Consider the following 22,272-nt stretch of genomic DNA (forward strand, 5'->3'; position numbering starts at 1 on the left):
ATGAAAGCTCTTGCACGCATCCCATCCCATCCCATTCTCTTTCTTTAATCTTCTAGCTCTGCAGTTCTTTTTCCTTACCTCTTTTATTCATGCTACCTCATACCTATTGATGGCACACACTGCCATTCTGTAGCCTTATAAATAGCATTCACGTTTAATAGGTTGTTCCCCCTTCACTTTTTAAAAAAGAATGATTTTTCTCAATGTCTGAAAAATGTATAATATAGAAATAATGATGCTAATAGTGTGATCACTAGCATCAAAATTAGATACAGAGTATATACATGTTGCATTAAGAAAGCAGGTCATTAACTAGACTAAATTATGGTTTCTGTAGCGCTGAAATGAACATAGCTCTGCAGGCTAATACCAACGCCAAAAGGAAGGGCATAGGAATAGTCCATCTCATTGCTGGTGCAGCCCTCTGCTGGTCCAAAACCTTGTCACTTTACATAAAATTGTAAACAACCAGGAAGTTCCATATACTTCAACTTACAAAAAATAAACTCAGATCTTTCTTCACTTAGGTCATTATTCCTAACTGCTCTATTCTAGAGAAACCAGAATTCTTTAATGGCTAAACATTGGGCTCTGATCTGGCTCAGCCTTTTTTATCCACTCAGAAAAAGAACAATAATGACAAAAAAGGCATGGGCCATCCAAAGTTAGAACTCAATGACCAATGAGTTGAGTTTTCAATGATAGTAAAATAAATAACATTCACAGTTTGATTAGAACAATTCATGTGTTTTTTTGGAAGGGGATTTTGTAGATTTGTAAAGGATGGGGAGGAGGGCCAAGGTGGATTTTAAATGAGAAAGGGCTTTAGAGGACAAAAAAGACCTATATTAGATCTCTAATAATAAGCTCCATGTCTAAAGGGCATTTAATACTGTAAACAAAAATATATAACCTTGGGCACAAACAAATAAGAAATATCACCAATAAAGGACTTGGTATCAGGCTGCACAACTTAATCATCTCTCTCTCTCTTTTTCTCTCTCTCTCTCTCTCTCGCCCTTGGGTGACACCAGTTGCAGGTATGAAAAGGAAGAAATGAATTGTAAACCAATAAATCTGTCTTCAGATTCTAAGAATTATCCAAAGGAAGGCCCTAAAACAATACTTAGAGTGAAGTTCTAAGTTGTTGTAGAAATATTAATTTCGTTTATACACACACACATCCAATTATTGCCCCAGTCAGCAGAAAGCAAACAAGGTACTGTAGCCTCAGAGATCTGAATACGCTCCTAATCCAATTTCCCTAAAAGCTTCTCAGAATAATGGTAGGGTTCATTTTGCTTGTTTTTATTTTTGGTTTGTTTTTCAAAGATATGCAATTTTAGTCTCTTCAAAAAAGATAAACTCAGAATACAAAAGCCAAGAGTTTTATACTCTTCTGGAGTTTCATGACCAAAGACAATTATAATTTCTTCACCCAAGACTATTTACCCCATCTCCATTATCACTGCTTTTCCTTACTGCTAAATTCAGAAATATTAAATGACTTACCAGATTTTAAGCTAGCAACATAACATCTAAACCCATTGATCTGTCTAAACTTTCAAGCAGACCATGAAAAATAGGCATGACCACTTGCCATATGGAATGTAAGAAGCCTTTTTAAAAATATGTATTTTTAAGTCAACTTAGTTTATATAAAAAGAGATGATTACAAACATTATTAGAAGTTTTAATAATAATTTAAGCATAATGAACTCGAATTCTTATTCTATATTTCTCTGGTTTTAAAGGTATTTGTATATATCCTAAATGAGCAAGGCCCTTGGATACAACTAACTGCTCCTCATCAATGTATAAACATGATATCCACCTTGTAAATACTAATTCCAAATTTCAAATAAACTTCTAATAGGTTCCAGCTTATCATTAATTTTGGTTCTTTTTCTGCATCATCAAATGCAGTACTTTGGAAAAGCTGAATCATTCAAAATTTTGTTGAAAAGATGACAGCCATCTTCTTTGATCCAGAATTATAAAATATTTTCTTCTTTAGACTTTCAAACACCATTTAGAATGATCAATCCACTGATTTTTTTTCATTTCTACATGAGCTTTTCCTTCCAATAACTCTCATGAAACACACTTGCCTTTTTTATTCACTTAGAAACTGCGCCGAGTAAATTGTGGTGTGTAACTATCAAAGCCATGGAAGAACATGTCACAAGCCTTTTTAGCAAAATAAGATGTTCCATGTTCTTGTCAAAAAACATTGCATAAATTTTGTACAATGAAGTCCTTTCTAATGAATGACATACTAAGAAAATTAATTTCCTTTTTGTCCACAGAAATATACTGTGCACTAATGAATTCTTGAGTTTGATAAAATTTATGCGTGCTGCTCTCTCTCTTTTTAAATTCATCCTCAGATGGTCTAATAATTGCAAAATGTCTTCTGTCAATTTTTTCACCTTATCATTAAGGGCAGAAAATAAACAATTCTGAATTCTTAATTAACTTCAATGAAAGCTGAAAATAAGACCACAAAGATGGTATCCACAGATTTCTTTTACATCGATTACACTGATATTTCTCAACCTTTTTTTTTCATTATTGCTCCCCACTAGGAAGCCATTTCAGACTACTTTTTCCTTAACTGCACCCTCCATGAAATTTTAATACTAAAGATATACTGTATCGATGTACTGTGGCCCATTGGAGAGTGAGAAATCATTCAATACCCAAAATGTTTTTGCCCTCCCCAAATACCAGTTTTTATTCCCACTGAGAAAACAAATTTCTATCTTCTTAAAATATGATCCAGTACTTGGGAAATGCAGTAAAAACTGAGGGTGATCCAAGAGTGAGGATTTATTTTCTTATTGTATCATAATTCTAGGGGCAATTCCAGTATTCTTGTCTTCTCATTATTTTATAGTCCTTACTGTAGTAGGAAAAACAGATAAATAATTGTGAAATAGCAAAATGTTTTAAGGTATAGGAAAATTAAGATCACAAAGACCCTATAATGAATCTTAGATTTATAAAAACATGTCCAATGAACTTACATATGGTAATTGTAAGATAGAATAATTTTTATTTTTTTAAGTAATTTTCTCTTTGTTTTTGAAAGACCTCTTCAAATAAACAAAAGTAATAAAATATCAATCCTTACAAAAGGTTGAAAGAGAGGGTTAATATCACTAAAATTGAGACAATCAGAAAATATGTGGTTCTAGGCAAGATGTAATAGGGAGTGTGACCTCTAATTAAACTTTTAAATCTAATCTCAAGCCATCAGAAAATAAATGGGACAGAGAAACCATTAAATGACATCATCAGGAAACAATGGCCACAGAGTGCCAAAATAGTAACATTCTACAGAACAACCAACCAGATTTCTTCAACAAGCCAATAGCACGAAAACAGAGGGAAAATACGGAGAAACTATTTGATATTAATAAAGACTTAAAAGATACAACCAGGGGCGCCTGGGTGGCCCAGACATTAAGCGTCTGCCTTTGGCTCAGGTCATGATCCCAGGATCCTGGGATCGAGCCCTGCCATCGGACTCCCTGCTGGGCAGGAAGCCTGCTTCTCCCTCTCACATTCCCCTTACTTGTGTTCCCTCTCTCGTTGTCTCTCTCTGTCAAATAAACAAATAAAATCTTAAAAAAAAAAAAAAAAAAGATATAACCAAATGCAATAAACTGCTTTTGTTTGTATATTAATGAGAAGAAAATGATTTATAAAAAGACACCTAAATAAAGATGAATATGAGCTGAGTATTATATGACATAGAGCCATTATCAATATTAGGTGTAATCACAGCAATTATGATTATGTAAGAAAATATCCTTTTTTACATGGATTACTAATTATTTAAAGGTAAAACGACATAATGTCTGGAATTAAGTACTAAAGCAAAATAAAGGTAGGTAGATATAACAAACAACTATAGCAAAAACAAAGATGGTTTGCGAGTCGGTTATAAGTTCATGGTTATTTCATTTTCTACTCCATAAATATTTAACATATTTAAATTTTTTTTAAATAAAAAAAAATCATTTAAAAAAATGTAGAAGTAATAAATTTTCCAGTGTCTAGGCATACAACTACTGACTTACAAAGGCAGGATTAAAACCAGGGTCTCCTGTCTTGAGTCTAGTGCTTTTTGTACAGTACCATGCTGTGAACAGTTCTACTCAAAGCTTTGTTTTACAATGCACAAAAACGACTACCCAGAACATTCCTCACAACTTAAAATACATACATATTAAGCATAAAACTCCTAGATTTCTTTTGCTAATTTTATGAATACAGTCCAATGCGTAGGCACTGCTCAGGTTTATAGGTAAGTAAGAGTGCATCATCTTCCTTGTTATCAGTTTAGCAGAACGTACCAGTAAGAAACTGATTCTAAATTCAATTTTGTTCAAGGATCTAGAATTGGCAAGTTTAGTACTTCTGAGTATCTTGTTGGATCTATTATAAAACTCAAAGACCAAATAAAAAACAACAATGTTTTGCTACACCAAAAAGCTGTAATTAATAATTCATTTTACAATAAGGAAATATAGTTCATAAGTTGTCCCACCACTTTAAAAAATAAACACTTAAAATGTGAAGTATAGATTAGGGAGAAGTCCTTCAATTTTTCTATTCACTATTTTTCAAATTTTATTACTTCATTAGATCTAATTGTCTATGCATAGCCTAATAAGTTATATCCTTCAGCAGATAAAGTAAATTTCTACCCCAAATTAATTAAATATTTCTAAAACCTGAATTTCTTCAAATAAATTCAATGCTACTTTTTCCCTCTGTGGAAATGAGATCACTCATCACCAACTCCATATATACCTATAGCACAGATGATAATGAAATCCCTATTTCAACTAAAGCTTATTACTTACAAAGTGCTGATATCCCTCAATTAATGCTAAGATAAAGAGTATCTTAAACTATTGAACTACCTCTACCTTGCATTTCCATATTCTTATTTCTACAAAAAGAGTGGTTTTTTGGGGGCACCTGGGTGGCTCACTTGTTAAGCGTCTGCCTTCGGCTCAGGTCATGATCCCAGGGTCCTGGGATCGAGCCCCACGTCGGGCTCCCTGCTCAGCTGGAGGCCTGCTTCTCCCTCTCCCACTCCCCCTGCTTGTGTTCCCTCTCTTGCTGTGTCTCTCTATCAAATAAATGAATAAAATCTTTATTAAAAAAAAAGTGGTTTTTTACAAGTTTTAAGAAATTGTTCAAGAGATCATCTTGTGACTGTTACTAAAAAAATTTATAACTAAAGGTGTAAACTGATATTTAAAGAGACCAGAGTATAAATAATTACATTTTTCTATGATTTTTCACCTTTAGGAGAATCAAAGTGTTTTATCCATCAACCACGGACACAGACAAGCCAGATTTAGCAAACTTCTAGTCCAAATACTTGTAAATAAAAAAAATCAATTCTATATTATCACTGATGAAAGTCTTCTAGCCTATCCTTAAAAAATTCTAGTTATAAGGATGAAGATTAGTATTTTGAAGTCAGTTTATTAAGCTCTTAACTAGAATTGTTTGAAAAGCTATTCTTTGTTGAACTGATATCTGCTGTCAGAGATAGCACTTGGCTGAGTCACCCATTCTAATATTAGGAAACATTCACTTACATGCCAAGTGCCCCATATTAAAAAAAAAAAAAAAAGTCCGAATACTTCTCATTCATTCTATAAACAGCATGGTTTCCAATCCACTCAAAACCAACTCTGCATGCTCTCTACTTTGACACCATCTCAAAGTATACTACCTATAAATGATCCAGGAATCTATGTATGATATAAGCAGGATAGAGTACTACTGTAACTTCTACTTATTTATAAAACAGAATTCTACTAATAAAGACTAATAACACATTCCTCATTTTCCTAATACGTGGCAATACAATATTGTTTCTATGGATCTTAAGTTCAAGTAAAATCCCAGGTAAATGCCCACTAATTACTATAACACTAATCTTTCCAATTCTCCATTCTCACAGTTCATTTTAATGCATTAAAAAAAGAAATCTAAGTCATACTTCTTTGGTTCAGTACGTACTTTTCTGCTTCTTCCAAATCACTCGTTAAAAATCCAAATCAGATTAGAATATTAGATGAGACATATTTTTCAAAAGATACAGCCTCTGTAAGAAACCTTGTCAAAGGCTGAAAATACTTGAGAACAATGAAACTCCATGCATCTCATATTATCCGTTTAAATTTTAACCTTGAAACTTAAACATAAATTTAAATAAATATTTGTAAAGTGACATACAGAAAAATCACTTACTTGTTCCTTCTATAAGCAGTTCTTGTCCATGACTACCCAAAAGTGTCCGAGAAAGAAAAGGTGCAAAATCCACAAAAATTTCTCGCAGAAGAGGAGCTGCCTTTTCCAAAGCATGTTCAAGCCTCTCTGTAATACTGATGGAAAGATGTTATCTGAACTATTCATTAGAATTTACAACTTTCAGTTTTTAAAATGAGTTTCCAAAGCAATGTAAAATTCATGAGAAATTAAAAATTACATAAAGACTCATTATTGCTATACATATCATTCTGCTGGAATACTCTTTATTATTAAGTTCTATATTACCATCCCCAACCCTGACAAACAATCTGGTAAACAACTACTCTAAACACAGCTTTTATTGGAAATCTTAATGGGTCAGCTGAGAGCACTTGATTTTTAACACCATTATAAACTAAAAAAACTCTACCAAATTCTTATCAAATTTGTCTATTCATGGGGCGCCTGAGTGGCTCAGTCAGTTTAAGCGCCTGTCTTCGGTTCAAGTCATGATCTCAGGGTCCTGGCATAGAGCCCTATATTGGGCTCTTTGCTTTAAGGGGACTCTGCTTCTCCCTTTCCCTCCGCCCCTCCCCCAACTAGTCCACACACTCTCTTTCTCTTTCTCTCGCGCTCTCTCTCAAATAAATAAAGTCTTTAAGAGAAAAAAATTTGTCTATTAATAAACCATCAGCACCTTCAGTTCAAGAATTATGTCTTCATTTCTAAGTTCTCCGCTGCAGCATACAGCATAGACTCCATAAATATTCATAAACTGAATTAGTTTATACCCTTTTTTCATTGACATCTTTATCTCTAAGAATTTTTTTCTAAAGCAATCTGAACAACTTTTCATTTGGAATTAGTATACTTTACTGGCACATTTATAATGATCTCGATTTACACATTAATAAGTCTCTGTGACCATATGCACATATACACATATGTATACACACATAAACACATATACAAACACACACACATATATATTTAATGAGTTAAACAAGCCCCCTGCATTTCAGGAAATTCAGAGGTATCCAGAGCTTTAGTTCCTAACTTATAAACGAAACATATACACAAACAGCCACTACTTATCTATTTATTCACACAAGGAGTACTTCTTAATACCAACAAGAGTTGCTACTGAAACTATCAACTGTTAAGCTGATGGAAATTTCTTCTGCCAATTAGCATCTCGTCCTAGGTACTATCCTTAATACTATTCCTCTCTACTTATAGAGACTCATCTCAGGATAATATCACAACTACAAGATTAAACTTACAGCACTCTCATGCCTATATCTGTGGAGTGCTATGGATTTTCCAGTTGTGGAAGGAGGATCAAGAATTCTGACCATGAAGGCTCTAGTGGTAGAAAATATTCCAGTATTCTAACTCAGAATTTGAAATGCACATGCCCAATTTAAAAAGGTTAATGACAGTAAAAATCACCTACTATTCAGTTTCACTATGGCTTTGGTTGCCTGGCTATAACTTATTTTAGCATTTTTTTAGAAAACAAACAATGAATTCTAAATTTCCAGTTTATAATCATATGAAACCTAAGTCATAAGTTACTACCTGTGTAATTAAATATTTGTTTTGCATGCAGCACTTATTAACCACAATAGCCACTTCTCATAAACTTTTACATCTCATAATCTTTAAAAAGGAACTTCTAAAACATTCAATCCTCTAAATGTCACTTATATGTTTTTTAAAAAAGAAATAGACAAAAGAAAGTTACTAGACAGTTCAAAGAGTCATCAAAAGGAATACATCCAAATATCCAAGTAATAGCTTTAATACCTCATATTTGAAACTTGGTCTTGTGAAACTGAGCCAACTGTTGGCACCGAGGGCAATCTTGCATTAGATGATCTACCACCTATAAAATAAAATAACCATTTACAGGAATTTTCTGTTTGATAAAGGTTTAAATAAAGAAGTTATCTTTATACCAAGTCAACAAAAAACATTACAGTGCACTTTTAAATGCCCATTATAATTTGGATAACATTAAAATCTACCAATTAACAAGGTCTTTCTTTAATCATTTAATATGTAAATCTTAGTTACAAGTTTGATGATTACACCAAGTAACCTATGATCCATCAGCTGCAGAGGTAATAGAAGACTAAATTCTGCCTCACTAAACTGGAGCCATGATTGCTTCTATCCAACAAGTGGCAACAGAGATTTAGAAGTAGACACTTTTTAAAATAGAAGCAAAACGCATAAACAGCTAATTCCAAATTTAGCCTCAAGCACATAAACCTCCACTTCCATAAAAACTGACCTTATTCAGTCACAGAATAACTTATGCTACAGCCTGAGTCTAGCCTAACAAACATAACCCAGTCAGTACCTGAGAAACCTTTCTTAAATGATTCAAATAGAAGTTATACTCCCTCATTTGTAGCCTCAAAGTAATTAGAAGATAACCTGTTGGTGCATTTGTCATACTATATTTCAATTGATTTTTAAAATATCTTTCTTCATACTATACTAATCTTTTTTTTTTTTAAGATTTTATTTATTTATTTGACAGAGAGAGAGACAGCCAGCGAGAGAGGGAACACGAGCAAGGGGAGTGGGAGAGGAAGAAGCAGGCTACCAGCCGAGGAGTCTGATGCGGGGCTTGAACCCAGAACGCTGGGATCACGCCCTGAGCCATAGGCAGATGCTTAACAACTGCGCCACCCAGGCGCCCCTACTATACTAATCTTTTTAAAAGCAGAGACCTCATCTTTTTCATCCATCTCTTTCTAGAGCCTAGAGAAGTTGACAATAGAAGGTCCTCAATGTATGTTAATTCCGGAAAGTATTCCCTTAATCATTCCCACCTCTCATATTTTACAGGTCAATCTTCCCACCTGGTATATACTTCTCTATTTCCTACTTTTTAATGTCCCTCTCTTTGTTCAAACTACCATGTAAAACTGATTTCTACCATGTGATCTTATTTTATTCTCCAACGAATACTTCCAGATACCCTTAAATACTCTTGTATATTTTGTTGAATGGCCAATTCATCCTCGTATATTACAAAATGTTCAAACTATTTTATCCTATACAAGAATTATCATCTTTGTTTTCAACAGATAACTGTTTACTTGGCAAGAGAAAAATAATCACCAGAAAAGTAACGCTGGAAGAGTAAAAGAACAGATAGGAACAAAAACAACTTATATTATGACAAGTCTTGAAAGAGTGAATCTAGAAGACTAACCTGTAGGATAATTTACTGAGGCTTAAGGAATTCTAAAAGCTCAAGAAAGGGGAAAAATAAAGTTCCTGTTTAAGAATTAGGATATATGGGATAGAACATCATTCTATTTAAGCTAGGAGTAGGACCTAAGGAAACAGAACAGCCATTTGCTTTTTCTAAGGCCAATATTAGGAAGAAAAAGAATAAACACATACAGTGTCCCTCTATGACACAGGGATTGTAAGAGTCACTGGATTCCAACTGGGATGATATCCTTACAACCTGGAGTCCATAGATACAGGAGACATGCACATCTTTCTTGCTTGCAGCTGTAATTCACTAAGTAAACTTCCAGTTTCTGAAAGCAGTATCTTAAATGGGTGCCAAGTTAGTATTTGGGTAAATACATCCTGAAACCCCATCAAAATTCTATAGAGGAGCAGTCCAAAAAAGACAGGAAACATACTGAAACAAAGAATATGCAAAGCTGATACACACGAGAAGAGTGGCTCAAAAGATCCTGGAATCTATGCACTATCAGAGGTCTGATGCTTTTGATCTGTTCTCAAAACTTTAGGCATCGGTATGCTGGAAGCACCTAAAAGGCCACAAAGTGGTGTGGAAAGATAAATAAAGGAGAGATAGATGAAGAAATGCTCGTCTAGCATACATAAAGAAGATAGAAACAGCTGAAAAGGTAGAAAAGCAGCCTCTGACAACAGATAATATTGATTAGGCCTGGTGATATTGATTAGGCCTAGTGTTGTTAGGAGCTGGCTTAGAACACACAACTAGGTCTTGGTGTTCTCTTGCTGAATATAAACAATTTCATAAAACATCAACATCAGACAAAGCCATGCTGCGATCATGCTGAATCAACACAAAAAAATACCACCACTTAATCATGTACCAACAGACAAAAACATGAACTCCATCCAAGTAACAAAGATGGTCAAACATCTCAAATCCTAATATGAATGACTGACTTCTTTACAAATTGTAGCTTTAGAATTCCATGCTTCCAGATGAGCTTTATTAGGATATCTCATCACAGAATTACCCATGCTTCCAAACAGTACCCAATTCAGAAGAAAGCCCCACTGCCTTAACCCCTCCCTAAAATCACCTAATATAAGCTCAAACCCCATAATAAATCATTTCTAACATTCTATTACTGACATGTCCCAAATTTCCCCATTGTGTGCATTCTCCCTCACTGAACTAACTTACTCAGCCAAAGATTTATTCCTGGCGGTCTTTGGTTAGAGCACATTGATAGAGATTTTAGATGAAGTCAGGAAGAGAAAGATAAAAATCATCACATTATTTTAAAAGAGTCAGAATTAAAGAAATCTCTAAGTAAGAATTCTTTTCCATAATAACCTGTTTCATCAGGATAAAATGCACATCTTTTCACATGGTAGCATTTCTCACATCAACACGTTTTATAATCAAAGGCATCTTAACAATTGTAGTCAGACATAGTTGAGATCTAATTGTAAGAGGAAACAGTGGACGAAATCAAGAAAGCAACAGATTCAAATCTGAGGATATGGTAAAAGACTAAGTAAGGAAGAACTGCGTAACTGTCTAAGATCTTTATTTTGCCAGTCTACAACCTCAAGACCACATAAACTAGAGGCCCAGAGGAAAAACAGTTGCATAATTCCAACATACTGTGTAAGTATAATGATTTACTTGTAGTGAAGATGAACCTCCAAGATCTGTTCCAAAAGTGTAACCCATAGGAGACCATCTCTATCACCCCCCTCACTACAAAAGGACACCAAATGTGGCAGTATATTTAACTGGGCTTAAAAGTATAGAGTTCTTTTTTTTTAAAGGGGGGGGGCGGCTTGGGGGAGGGGCGGGGGGAGAGAGAAACTCCCAAGCAGGCTCCATGCCCAGCACAGAGCCTGACATGGGGCTTGATCTCACAACACTGAGATCATGACCTGAGTGGAAATCAAGAGTCATACGCTTAACTGACTGAGCCACCCAAGTGCCCCAAGATTTTCTTATTCTTAATTTGCGTGGCCCCCCTAAAAGAAACCAGATTCCTGAGTGAACACTGAGGACTGAAATAAACATGCAGCTTTATTCACTCATTTATTTATTGAAAATTATCTTTTGAGAACAAATAGAGGACGAGGTATTGTTCTAGTTGCTTGGGATATATCAGTGCTTATATAAACAAAAAGTTCAGCCCTTGTAGAGGAAGACAGACAATAAATAATAAAAATAATAAATAAGTTGGAAGCTAGAAAGTGGTTGTGCTATAGGAAATAATAGAGAAGACTGAGGGGAAATGGAAGCATGGGGTGGGGGTTAGTGACAGCTGGTTGCATCTTTAGATATGATGGTCAAGGTGAAACTTAGGGAAGGTGACCTATGAGCAAAAGCCTAAAGGCAGGAAGAGAGTTAGCCAAGAGAGAATCTACATCTGAGAATCTGTAATCTTGTGTTACACGTAAAATCAGTTATTTTCCCAATATGATTACAACAGAAAAATACTGTGTTTAAAGAGCAAAAGGGGCCTCTTTTCCAAACCTTCTTAAACTAGTCAGGCCTCAAGCAGTTAGCGTGAATAGATCACGGAAAGCATTTGCACAGGGATGGGGGCTACACTGACCCACAGCAAGGTATAAAAGATCAAACAATGTGAAGAGGGCATTTAAGCAGAAAAGAAAACTAAAAAGAACTTTGAGGTAATGATTTGAAATTAAGGACATTTGTGTGAATTCATGGTTTCACTAAATACAGGTAATATATAAAAGTATATATGAAATATATACCCTCACTCAACCACGTATCCAAATATAGTCCCTAGTTCTGTCCACTGAGAGGACTTGGGAGCAAAAATAGCCTAACACCTCATGTCCAAATCTGGCTTCTAAATACTATTCTTCACTAAGAAAGAGAAATGACCAATTCAAGGTCTACTGGAGAAAAGTACACAATGAGCTTGAAACATCTAGTTTTGTTTTTTAGAAAGCAAAGATATGCCCAAGGAATAATAGGCCATTGTTCACAAAAACACAGAAGCCAGCTTGAAGAGACTACCACTCTCCAAACTGGAGACATTTTGAGCATAAAAATAAATAATGATAATAACTGACTACAACTCATCCAATAAAATAGGAAGCCAAAAAGGCCATACTGATATGATAAATTAACAATCTGAGGAACAGGATATTTAAATAATTTCAAAGTACTTTCCCACAAAACACTTATTAAAAACAAAAGGGAAAGAGCAACTTTACCATATAGAAAATAGGCAGTTAAATGTTTCTCAAATAATGAAAGTGATCATCATCCATATTGTGACAAGTCAAAATTGTGCACCATATCATGAGCACTGGGTGATTATGGAAATGTTGCATCACTATTGTACACCTGAAACTAATATAACACTGTACGTTAACTATATTGGAATTAAAATAAAGACAAACAAAATTGTGCACCAGGTGATTAGATTCTTTTCTTCTCCACCTGTTCCATACTATTCCTACCAAAGAAGTATATCATAATCTGCTTCTAATCATGAGGATATATCAGACCAACTAAAATCCAGGGACATTAATTTGAGTCATTCCTAGTTCTTTACCATAATAAATAGTGTTTTGTATTTGCTTACATAAATTTATGTGCACGCCTTGATTTTTTTTTTTTTTTTAAGTAGGCTCCACACTCAGTGTGGAGCCCAAGGCAAGGCTTGAACTCACAACCCTGAGATCAGGATCTGAGCTGAGGTCAAGAGTTGGATACGAACTGAGCCACCCAGGGGACCCAATTTTTTGAGGTAACTCCTAGAAGTCAATAAACACACACTTTAAATATGGATACATCTTGCCAAAATGCCCTGAATAAACAATTTACACTTCTTTGACTACTAGTAAAATTGAATGAATTTTCCCACTTCACTGGAAACAAAACAGGTAACATAAATAACTACTACTCTGACCTTTTGTGCATTTTTGTAGGAATCTTTTTCTTCATAATTTGTCATTATTATATATAGCGACATTTACCTTTTATCATTCATTACAAATAGTTAAGTGTGTAGTGACTGTTGCCATGCAGAACTCTAGAACGTTCCTTTTAAGTCATCTTACCAGTATGATTTAGAAAAGAGAAAAACGACCAAATTTTTACATGGTTGTTATGATGTTTAAATTAAAAAATGTAAAGCACCTAAGATAGGGGCACCTGGGTGGCTCAGTCTGTTAAGTGACTTCCTTCGGCTCAGGTCATGATCCCAGGGTCTGGGATGATTCTCCCTCTCCCTCTGCCGCTCCCCCTGTCTGTACTCTTCTGCTCTCTCTGCCAAATAAATAAATCTTTAAAAAAAAAAAAAAAAAAGCACCTAAGATAAAGTAGAATCTTCAATGTTACTCTACCACATTTCTGCAAAGCACTACATAAGAAAAGTTTAGAGCTCTTCTAAGTGACTCTACTATGTATTCATGATTCCTGCTATCCATTTTTAGTCAAGCCTTCTATTTATATATTACTTACCTATTAAATTCTGGTAATAAATATAAAAGTTCCTCTACTCTTCTCAGCCTGAAATCCATTTCCCTTCCTGCTTTCAAAAAGAAATGTTAAGTCATTCAAGACCACAGCCTTTCTCTTCCATATCTAAAGGAAATCCTGCTAAGCTCTCAAATTCTCAACAATCTCTCACATAACTTCCACACCAATTTCTTTAGAAAACATGTTCTACACTAGCAGAAAACACTTCCTCACCAGCCACCTACAACCAAACCATTCTCAAATTGAATCCTAGCTCTATCAATATTAGGCCAGTTTCTCTGACAATAACTACCCTTCAGGGGTTGTTATATGACTGAAATGTTTGGGAGGGGCAGTAAGAGCTCTGCCACTTACCAGCAGTGGGAACTTGGGTAAAGTTACTTATGCTCTCTGTGCTTTATTTCCCTAATCTATAAAATGAATAGTGATACCTACACTTCACAGAATTATTCTGAGCCTGGACCATAGTAAATACACAATGAATGATAGCTTCCTTTCCTACCCTTCTACTCTATGACTTCCTTTAAAATACTTAAAGTATCCCTTTAGTCTGTACTTCAGGCTGAAAATACACCCAAATTCTTCAATGATTACTCATGTGACATTAAGTGTAGGTAACTTAAATGTCATGAAGCTTATAAAGTACGTTTTAAAAACCTTACTCTAAAAATTTTTTTAAAGAAACCAAAGGTAAATGTTTAAAAGTCTAGAAGTTATAAAGCAAAGAATCAAACCCAGATTTTACTGTTACAAAAATTTTACTGTTACAAAATTGTGGATTTCCAACAATTTCATTTATCACATACATTGGTATATAACAAAATATAGCCATAAACATTTGATAAATCCAGCCACTGTAAAAGAAAATATTTTTATTAAAACCTGTACTGCCTCAATTCACTCCCATAATTTCCTCAGGCTCACTTCATTTGTATCTGGGCATTTTGATTCCACTTACTCTCTTAGGTAAGACAAATAAAATTAGTTACGGGTATAGATAAACAGCCAGGCTCTAATCAGCAACGATCTGGAACAACTTGACCTTCCCTGAAATATGCTTGGTCTTCAGGCAGAACTAGATCAATAATTCTGATTCAGCAACTCTCAGCCAAACATAGAGATTCAGAAATCTAGACTGACTCTCCACAGGCTTGGTTCCTTTGGGGTAGGATACTGTAGCAATTTTAGACAATCAACCTTTGGATAATTAATGAGCCCAACTCTTAGAAAGTATTCCTACAAGACGAAGTTGTTAATCTTTCCTTTACATACACATTTCCTTCCCGTTCCCTTGAAAATCAGAATTAACTTTTCTTTTTCCTGGGATTTTTATTTATCACTGTCTTCCTCTTCTCTTCACCATCCTGCTCAATTGAGAGCTAACTGTACATAAAAGCCTAAGAAACTGAATAGAACCTGGCCTAATGCATACAGTATTAATTTTAAAGTGAAGTTAAAGTACATATTTCTTTATAATGACAAGTTTTAAAGTAAAGTAAAGCTTAAATTTTACTTTAAAGTAAAATTTAAAGTATAAATTTCTTTATAATGGGGCGCCTGGGTGGCTCAGTTGTTAAGCGTCTGCCTTCGGCTCAGGTCATGATCCCAGCATTCTGGGATCCATCCCCGCATCGGCTCCCTGCTCGGGGAGAAGCCTGCTTCTCCCTCTCCCACTCCCCCTGCTTGTGTTCCCTCTCTCGCTGGCTCTCTCTCTGTCAAATAAATAAAATCTTTAAAAATAATAATAATAATAAAATAAAATAAATTTCTTTATAATGACAATTTTTAAAATTCATAAATACACGAATTCCCACTTCACAATAAAAAGTTTTCCATTTTCTCATTTTTTTTTCTACATTAAAATTTCAAACTAGAGGGCAAAACAAGGTAAAGTTGAAAAGAATCTTTCACTGTTCAGTATCTGGAATTTCTGAGATTCAGATCCATCCTTCTATTTCTACACAACACTCAATGAAGTACTTCAGAGACCAAATATCTTTATTATAGTCAGTTAATGATACCTCCAATTCTCTAAATCCTTAACAGCAATATGATCACTAAACCATAACTGGCCATTGAATTCTATTACTAGTGATTAATTAACTATTTCTGAGCTTTATTTCTTTTAATTGGTGGTAGTTTTTAAAGACCACCTTTATTTAGAGTATAACAGATATTGTCTCTTAAAGGATTATTGGTAGTTTTTCTCAAACTTCTCTGAACCTGAAATAAAGGGAAGTATAAAGTCCCATCTATTTAAAAGTAAAGACAGAAGTAGAAAATCCCAAGAAAATATTTGTATGAGGCTTTAGGTAGTAGTTACAAAATAAAAATAGCTTTTACTGTGCTGATGCTAATTTTAACAAGCTCAAATGCATATCCAAAGTCTGAAGAAGACAAGGAGCAATGGTGGCTCTAAAAAAAACAGTAATAAAAATGCCTTCCTGACACTACCCTAGAAGTGTTGCCAATTTTCAAACCTAAAAGAGACTACAGCAGAAAAGGATTCTATAAATGGTCTTTTTCAATAATAAGAGAACACTTTACCAACAAAGATAAAAAGGGGGGGTAAAATAGGTGATGGGGATTAAGGGGTACATTGTTGTGATGAGCACTGGGTGTTGTATGGAATCACTAAATTGTATAACTGAAACTAATATTACACTTAAATTTAAATAAAAACTTTTTAAAAAATCAACTAGTAATAATTATTGGAGGAAAACACCACATGAAAAAAATATTCTGCATTTTTCAACTCAGATAAAATCATAAATTTATGACTTAATTTATTGTTTTAAATTGACATTAAATATTTTTAATACACATATGTAAATGCAGAAGCTACTCTGAACATGTGGAATGATACTGACTTATCTTTTCCTTATCCTTGCACTGATAAACTGGCTCCTTCAAACTGACAGTGTTCCAGACATTCAAAAGAACAAAAAGGAAAATGCAAATATATCATCTGTCTAGTATCTATCCAGGGAATAGCCAACTGTTTATTCAAAGTCCCTAAGGGTCTAAATAAATAATGTCCTTTGCAATAAAGTATCACTAAAACAAGTGCCAGTATTTAATCCCTAAACACCGGATTTTTTAAATTTCTCTCCCTCTCCCTTTCACCAACCCCCAACCTCCTCACCAATTCTGGACCAGTTGCAGGAGGGACAGTCTATATGTCCAGTAAAAACTCTTTATTAAATAAAAGAAACTTCAATTGATTGAGTAAATATAAGCCTCTTGGGTCAAATTTTACATAAAGCAAAGAATCAAATATTTTTCTTCAACATTAAAAATAAACATGCTAATTAATAATATGCATGGCTCTGATAAACAGAACAGAGCCTAATATTCTAATGAGAAGTATAATTATTATATTTTACAAACTAGCAAATACCCAGCATAGACTGAAAAACAGTCTATTTAGTTCCTTTATTGGGTTAGCTTCATTTTTGTTTTAATCACTTATGCTTTGCATCAATGGTAGAAAAAACATGTTAGCATATCTGAAATAAGAGTAATGGCATCTTAACACATACTGTATTCTGGGCAATTAAACCTGTACTGACGAGTAACTTCAAAATTTCCAGATTTTGATATATTTTAAAATTGTTTTCTCTTTTAGCTTTCTTTTAAAATATACATTTACCAAGGGTGTAACTTGTTCTCTGATAAATCTCTTTTATCAGTTACTAAGAAGGATTTGCCATTGTTATTAATAGACTATCCTTTTTTGCTAATAAAATGTTACAGAAGCTAAGGAATATTATCCAAACAAAAATCTGAAATTGTATAATAATCAAAATTTGCATGATAATCAAAATTTGTATACTAAGCACAGTTTCAGTAATGCACAGTTTAAAATTAAATGTACAAATCTTTAATTTTTTTGCAGTTAAAGATTTGGGTGATTTTTCTTTAAGTACAGTTGACACACAATGTTTCATTAGTTTCAGATGTACAACATAGTGATTACACAATTCTAGATATTATGAAATATATATAGAATATGCTTGCTCACCACAAGTGTAATTACTACCTGTCACCATACAATGCAATTACAATACCAATGACTATGTATTTCCTACGCTATATGACGTATTCATTCCATGACTACAAGCCTGTATCTCCCACTCTCCTTCACCTATTTCACCCATACCCCATACCCCCTTTTCCGGCAACCACCAGTTTGTTCTCTGTATTTGAGTCTACTTCTGCTTTTTTGTTAGTTTGTTTTGCTTTTTAGTTGGTGATAATATTATGACAGAAGAATCTCTGACCTCACATAAAGCTGACAAGCTCTAATTCTTTTTCTGGGATCCAACTGTATTCAGTTCTAGTTTCTCTTTGATTGTGCCACATATAAAATTTAGAAATCCCATTCTGATACCAAAATTTCTAAATAGTTTAAATGTTTCTGCTACAAGTCCTATTTTATGTTTTGTATTTACATGGTTTCTTCCAAGGAAATTCCCATGTTTCCTATTGTACCATGTACTTACTATCAACTGTATTTTTTATTAATCAATAATCTAATAATGAATTTTAGCAGTTCATTTTTTTGTTGCTGACTCACTATAAAGTTCAGAACTGAAGTCACCCCAAGGCACAAAGATTCAAGGTTTAAGATCCACAGGGACAGACATTTACTGTATCTTCATACTAAGAATATAACACAAGATCAAACCAAGACTAATACCTAACTTACCCAGATCTGCAAGAATAAACTGCCCAGGGGTGCCTGGATAGCTTAGTCAGTTAAGCATCCTACTCTTAATTTCAGCTCAGGTCATGATCTCAGGGTCCTGGAATAGAACCCCTGCTTGTCCCTCTCTCCCTCTGCTCCTCCCCTCACTCTCTCTCACTCTCTCTCACTCAAATAAATAAAATCTTTAAAAATAAATAAATAAACTGCCCAGCTCAGCATGCAATTACAACTACCAATTCATCCACAAATCATTTTCTCCCAATTCTTGCTTGAACCAGAAGAAAACAAACCTAAACATATGTCTCCTATTTTTTTTAATGGCAAATAAATTGAGACCTACCAAAAAGAAAACAAAAATCTCTCAGTTAAAAATATTGATGAAGAGATAACTATTTGTGGGGTTTGGATTCCAAGTGAAAAAAGAACAGGATACATGGGCAAGTATGGTAAACAGAAGTATGTAAAGTGAGGCTGTAGGAGAGTGAGAAGTACAATGACTGAAAACGCTATACTGAGTTAGATTTTCCTTATCAAGGTAGTAAGGTTCATGTCAGCAATTAATGGAATGGAACAGAAATAAACCATACACCATATAACAAGGAGACACCATATAACAAGGACAATAAGAGCACAGTGAAAGAGGAAAGAAACAGTCAGTTATGAAAAACAAATGATAAAAACAAAGACCATCACCACAAAGATTTGGAATAACTTAACGAGGAATTTTTTTTCTTAATTAAGGGGTTTTAGGGAGAAAGAAAGAGCTAACAATTCTAGCACAAAACGGGAATGCCTGGGAACTATCTGAGAAACATCACCACCAGAAATTTAACAAAATTTAAATAATGGAGGAAAGGGGTACAATATAGGCTGGATACAGGGTTTTGTGGGGGTTTGCCAATAAATAAACAGCTTTCAAAATAGCAAATTATTTTGTAATTCTGCATACGGTTCTTCAGGGTGAGTTTATATAATAATGGATATACTGGAAAAAGTACAATGCTTCCGAAATATATTTATCATACTGTTTTATATCCAATATTGCCCAAATATCTCAGCTTTCTGTTTCTTATCTCTTCTGAAGACTGCATGATTTGAATTTTGAAAAATATATTTAAAAGCAATCAGAGGATTGCTTTAATTACTTTGTCCCATAAACTGAAATTAAAAGCCAATATATTCAAAATAAGATGAAAATATTTTACTCAGTGTACTATGAACCTCTAAACTTACTACATTTGCTCTGGGAAGTTATTAGAAATTCACTAATACTGAATTTAAAAGATGGCCCACCTTCTGCCTTTTTCCCAAATGAAGGAGTTCTAGAAAAATCACAGTTACTTTTTTTTTTTAAGGGTTTTGGATGGGGGAAAAAGAACAAAATTTGCATTCACCCAATATAGATTACCAAATTGTTTCTCCTCCAAAGTAAAACAAAAACATAATGGGAAAATCTGGTAGAGTTCTACACTTACTTTCTTTTATATTTTCTCACTTTAACAATGACAAAAAAAGGAACAATGTACCACGCTACTGTAAGATGTTAGTAACAGGGAATGGGAAGTAATGAGAATTGGGAATGCTGAAGTAGTATATGGAACTCTGTACTTTCCATTCCATTTTTCTGTAACCTAAAACTGATCTAAAAAAGTAAGGTCTATTTGGCTTTTTTTTTTTAATTTTTAATAAAACAAAGGCAACCCAGCACAAAACTCTGTGTACTACTCCTGCAGATTTTGGTTTCCAGGTAGAAATTTTTTTCTATAAATTGAATATTGTATAATTATGCATAAACATAATACAAGATTAATGATAAAATTTTGAAAAAGACACTAACATGCCTAAACATTTTTAGACATTAAAAAATCAAAACTGCCAGTAGTTCAACCACATGTAAATAATCAAATAACTTCAGAGTATATTTCCTAGCTTTTTCCATGTATAAAAGATATATACTTCCATAGCCACGGTTACATGGTATATGTAAAGTATTGCACGTATTTTTTTACTTAACCAACTGTGAACACTTCCTCTTATCACTACACATTAAGAAAAATTATTATGTTTAAGTGATGAAAATATTGAAATAACTTGATATAATTTATTTGATACTACTCAAATTTATTTGGAAAATTATGAAACAATCAACAGTAAAAAAAAAAAAAGCATAATGATTTATAACATGCCTAACAAAATATCTTATCTTTATCAAAAATCTTCAACTTTGCAAAAACGGGATCTAAAAACTTTTTTGTTCAAATCATTAATAACTAACTCACCAGGTGATTCTCCTCCTACATCTGAGGCTTGGCTTGAGTCTACTGAAGAAACCACGCTGACAGCATTGGTAGGTAAACTTGTAGTAAGTGTAGAAGGTAAGACTGCCGATTTTTTTGTTGCAATGATGACACTTCTGTAATAAAGAAAGTAAACAGATTTTAAAATACAAAAGGTCACTCAACCTAATTACGTTAATTTCAAAACAGAAAGTAGGAAACTAATTTCTTTCTATAATTTACTTATTTCTATTTTGATGTACAATTTAGAATATTCTCTCAAGAAATCTCTCCAATGGCATTCATATTCATCTGAATTTCAATGTTTTAGAATGAAGACAGTGTCCTATGGAAATATAATAATCCACTATAACATTTGAACTTACAATTACTATCTAAGATTCTTCAAATTTATGATCATCTTTAATTATCCAACTTAAGTAAAATATAACCAAAGGTATATAAAAAAGGAATTTTGGCACTCAAGTGGAAAAGTAATTAACTTTTTCTTAACCTCAGAATTGAAGCAGAAAACTCAACACGTTTCTACACGGATTTTAAAGCACCATTAATCTGAAATCATAAAACCTTAGAAATCTTATAAGGTAAAAAAAAAAATGCAGATATAAACAATTTTTAACATTTATATAATCCAAGTTTTTCTTTTTAAGCTCCAAAGACTATCTTGATATTATATAGAAAAAACAACGCATAGGTATAAAAGCTAGATGCAAAAAATTCCAAATAATCAAATTCGTTCATTTTGTCTATTATTCAAACACCGGTATTTATGACACACCAATTTCAATTAAAGTGTAATACTTTATACCAAAATAGTAACTAAAAGACCTTATTAGGCATAACTAAAAGGCATTTTTAATTGAAGTTAGCTCCCCATAAACATGCAAAAACCCAGTTAATGAGGTAAAGAGGACAGCTGATATATAATGCACTCCCACAGCAGTGCTTACTTTTAATTACCTGGTGTTAACCATAAGCCTAAAGTCTTCAACATTCAATTTATTTAATCACATCTTTTGTTGACAATATTGTAACTGCAAGCTTCAAGTAGTCCCTTAACAGCTTTAAAGTATTCAGTTTCTAAATAAAGTTACTTAGATACTTGATCCCAATAAATGTATTCAAAATTGGAAATTATGTAATTCCAGTACCTTAAAAATACATTTTGTTTTTGTTGCTATACCAAAGAAAGACAATACAAAGGGAAATAGGTTCTGTTTTACTTCAGTGCC

The 22,272-nt window shown here is 33.6% G+C and overlaps 1 protein-coding gene across 4 annotated transcripts in view; it reads right to left on the reverse strand.

Annotated features, from left to right (window-relative positions):
- Positions 1-22,272, reverse strand: part of LRBA (LPS responsive beige-like anchor protein) — a 791,030-nt gene that overhangs the window by 503,090 nt on the left and 265,668 nt on the right. For all 4 annotated transcript variants that reach the window (XM_087866503.1, XM_045798851.2, XM_045798849.2 and 1 more), the window contains 3 exons: positions 21,023-21,156; positions 8,095-8,173; positions 6,286-6,419 (listed from right to left, as the gene is read on the reverse strand). In XM_087866503.1, the coding sequence (XP_087722629.1) occupies positions 6,286-6,419; positions 8,095-8,173; positions 21,023-21,156 (347 nt within the window). The remainder of the gene's footprint in view (positions 1-6,285; positions 6,420-8,094; positions 8,174-21,022; positions 21,157-22,272) is intronic.

The sequence above is a fragment of the Ursus americanus genome, chromosome 13 (genome assembly GCF_024610735.1).
Source record: "Ursus americanus isolate L20-20 chromosome 13, mUrsAme1.1.p, whole genome shotgun sequence".
In the NCBI taxonomy this organism is placed as follows: Eukaryota; Metazoa; Chordata; class Mammalia; order Carnivora; family Ursidae; genus Ursus; species Ursus americanus.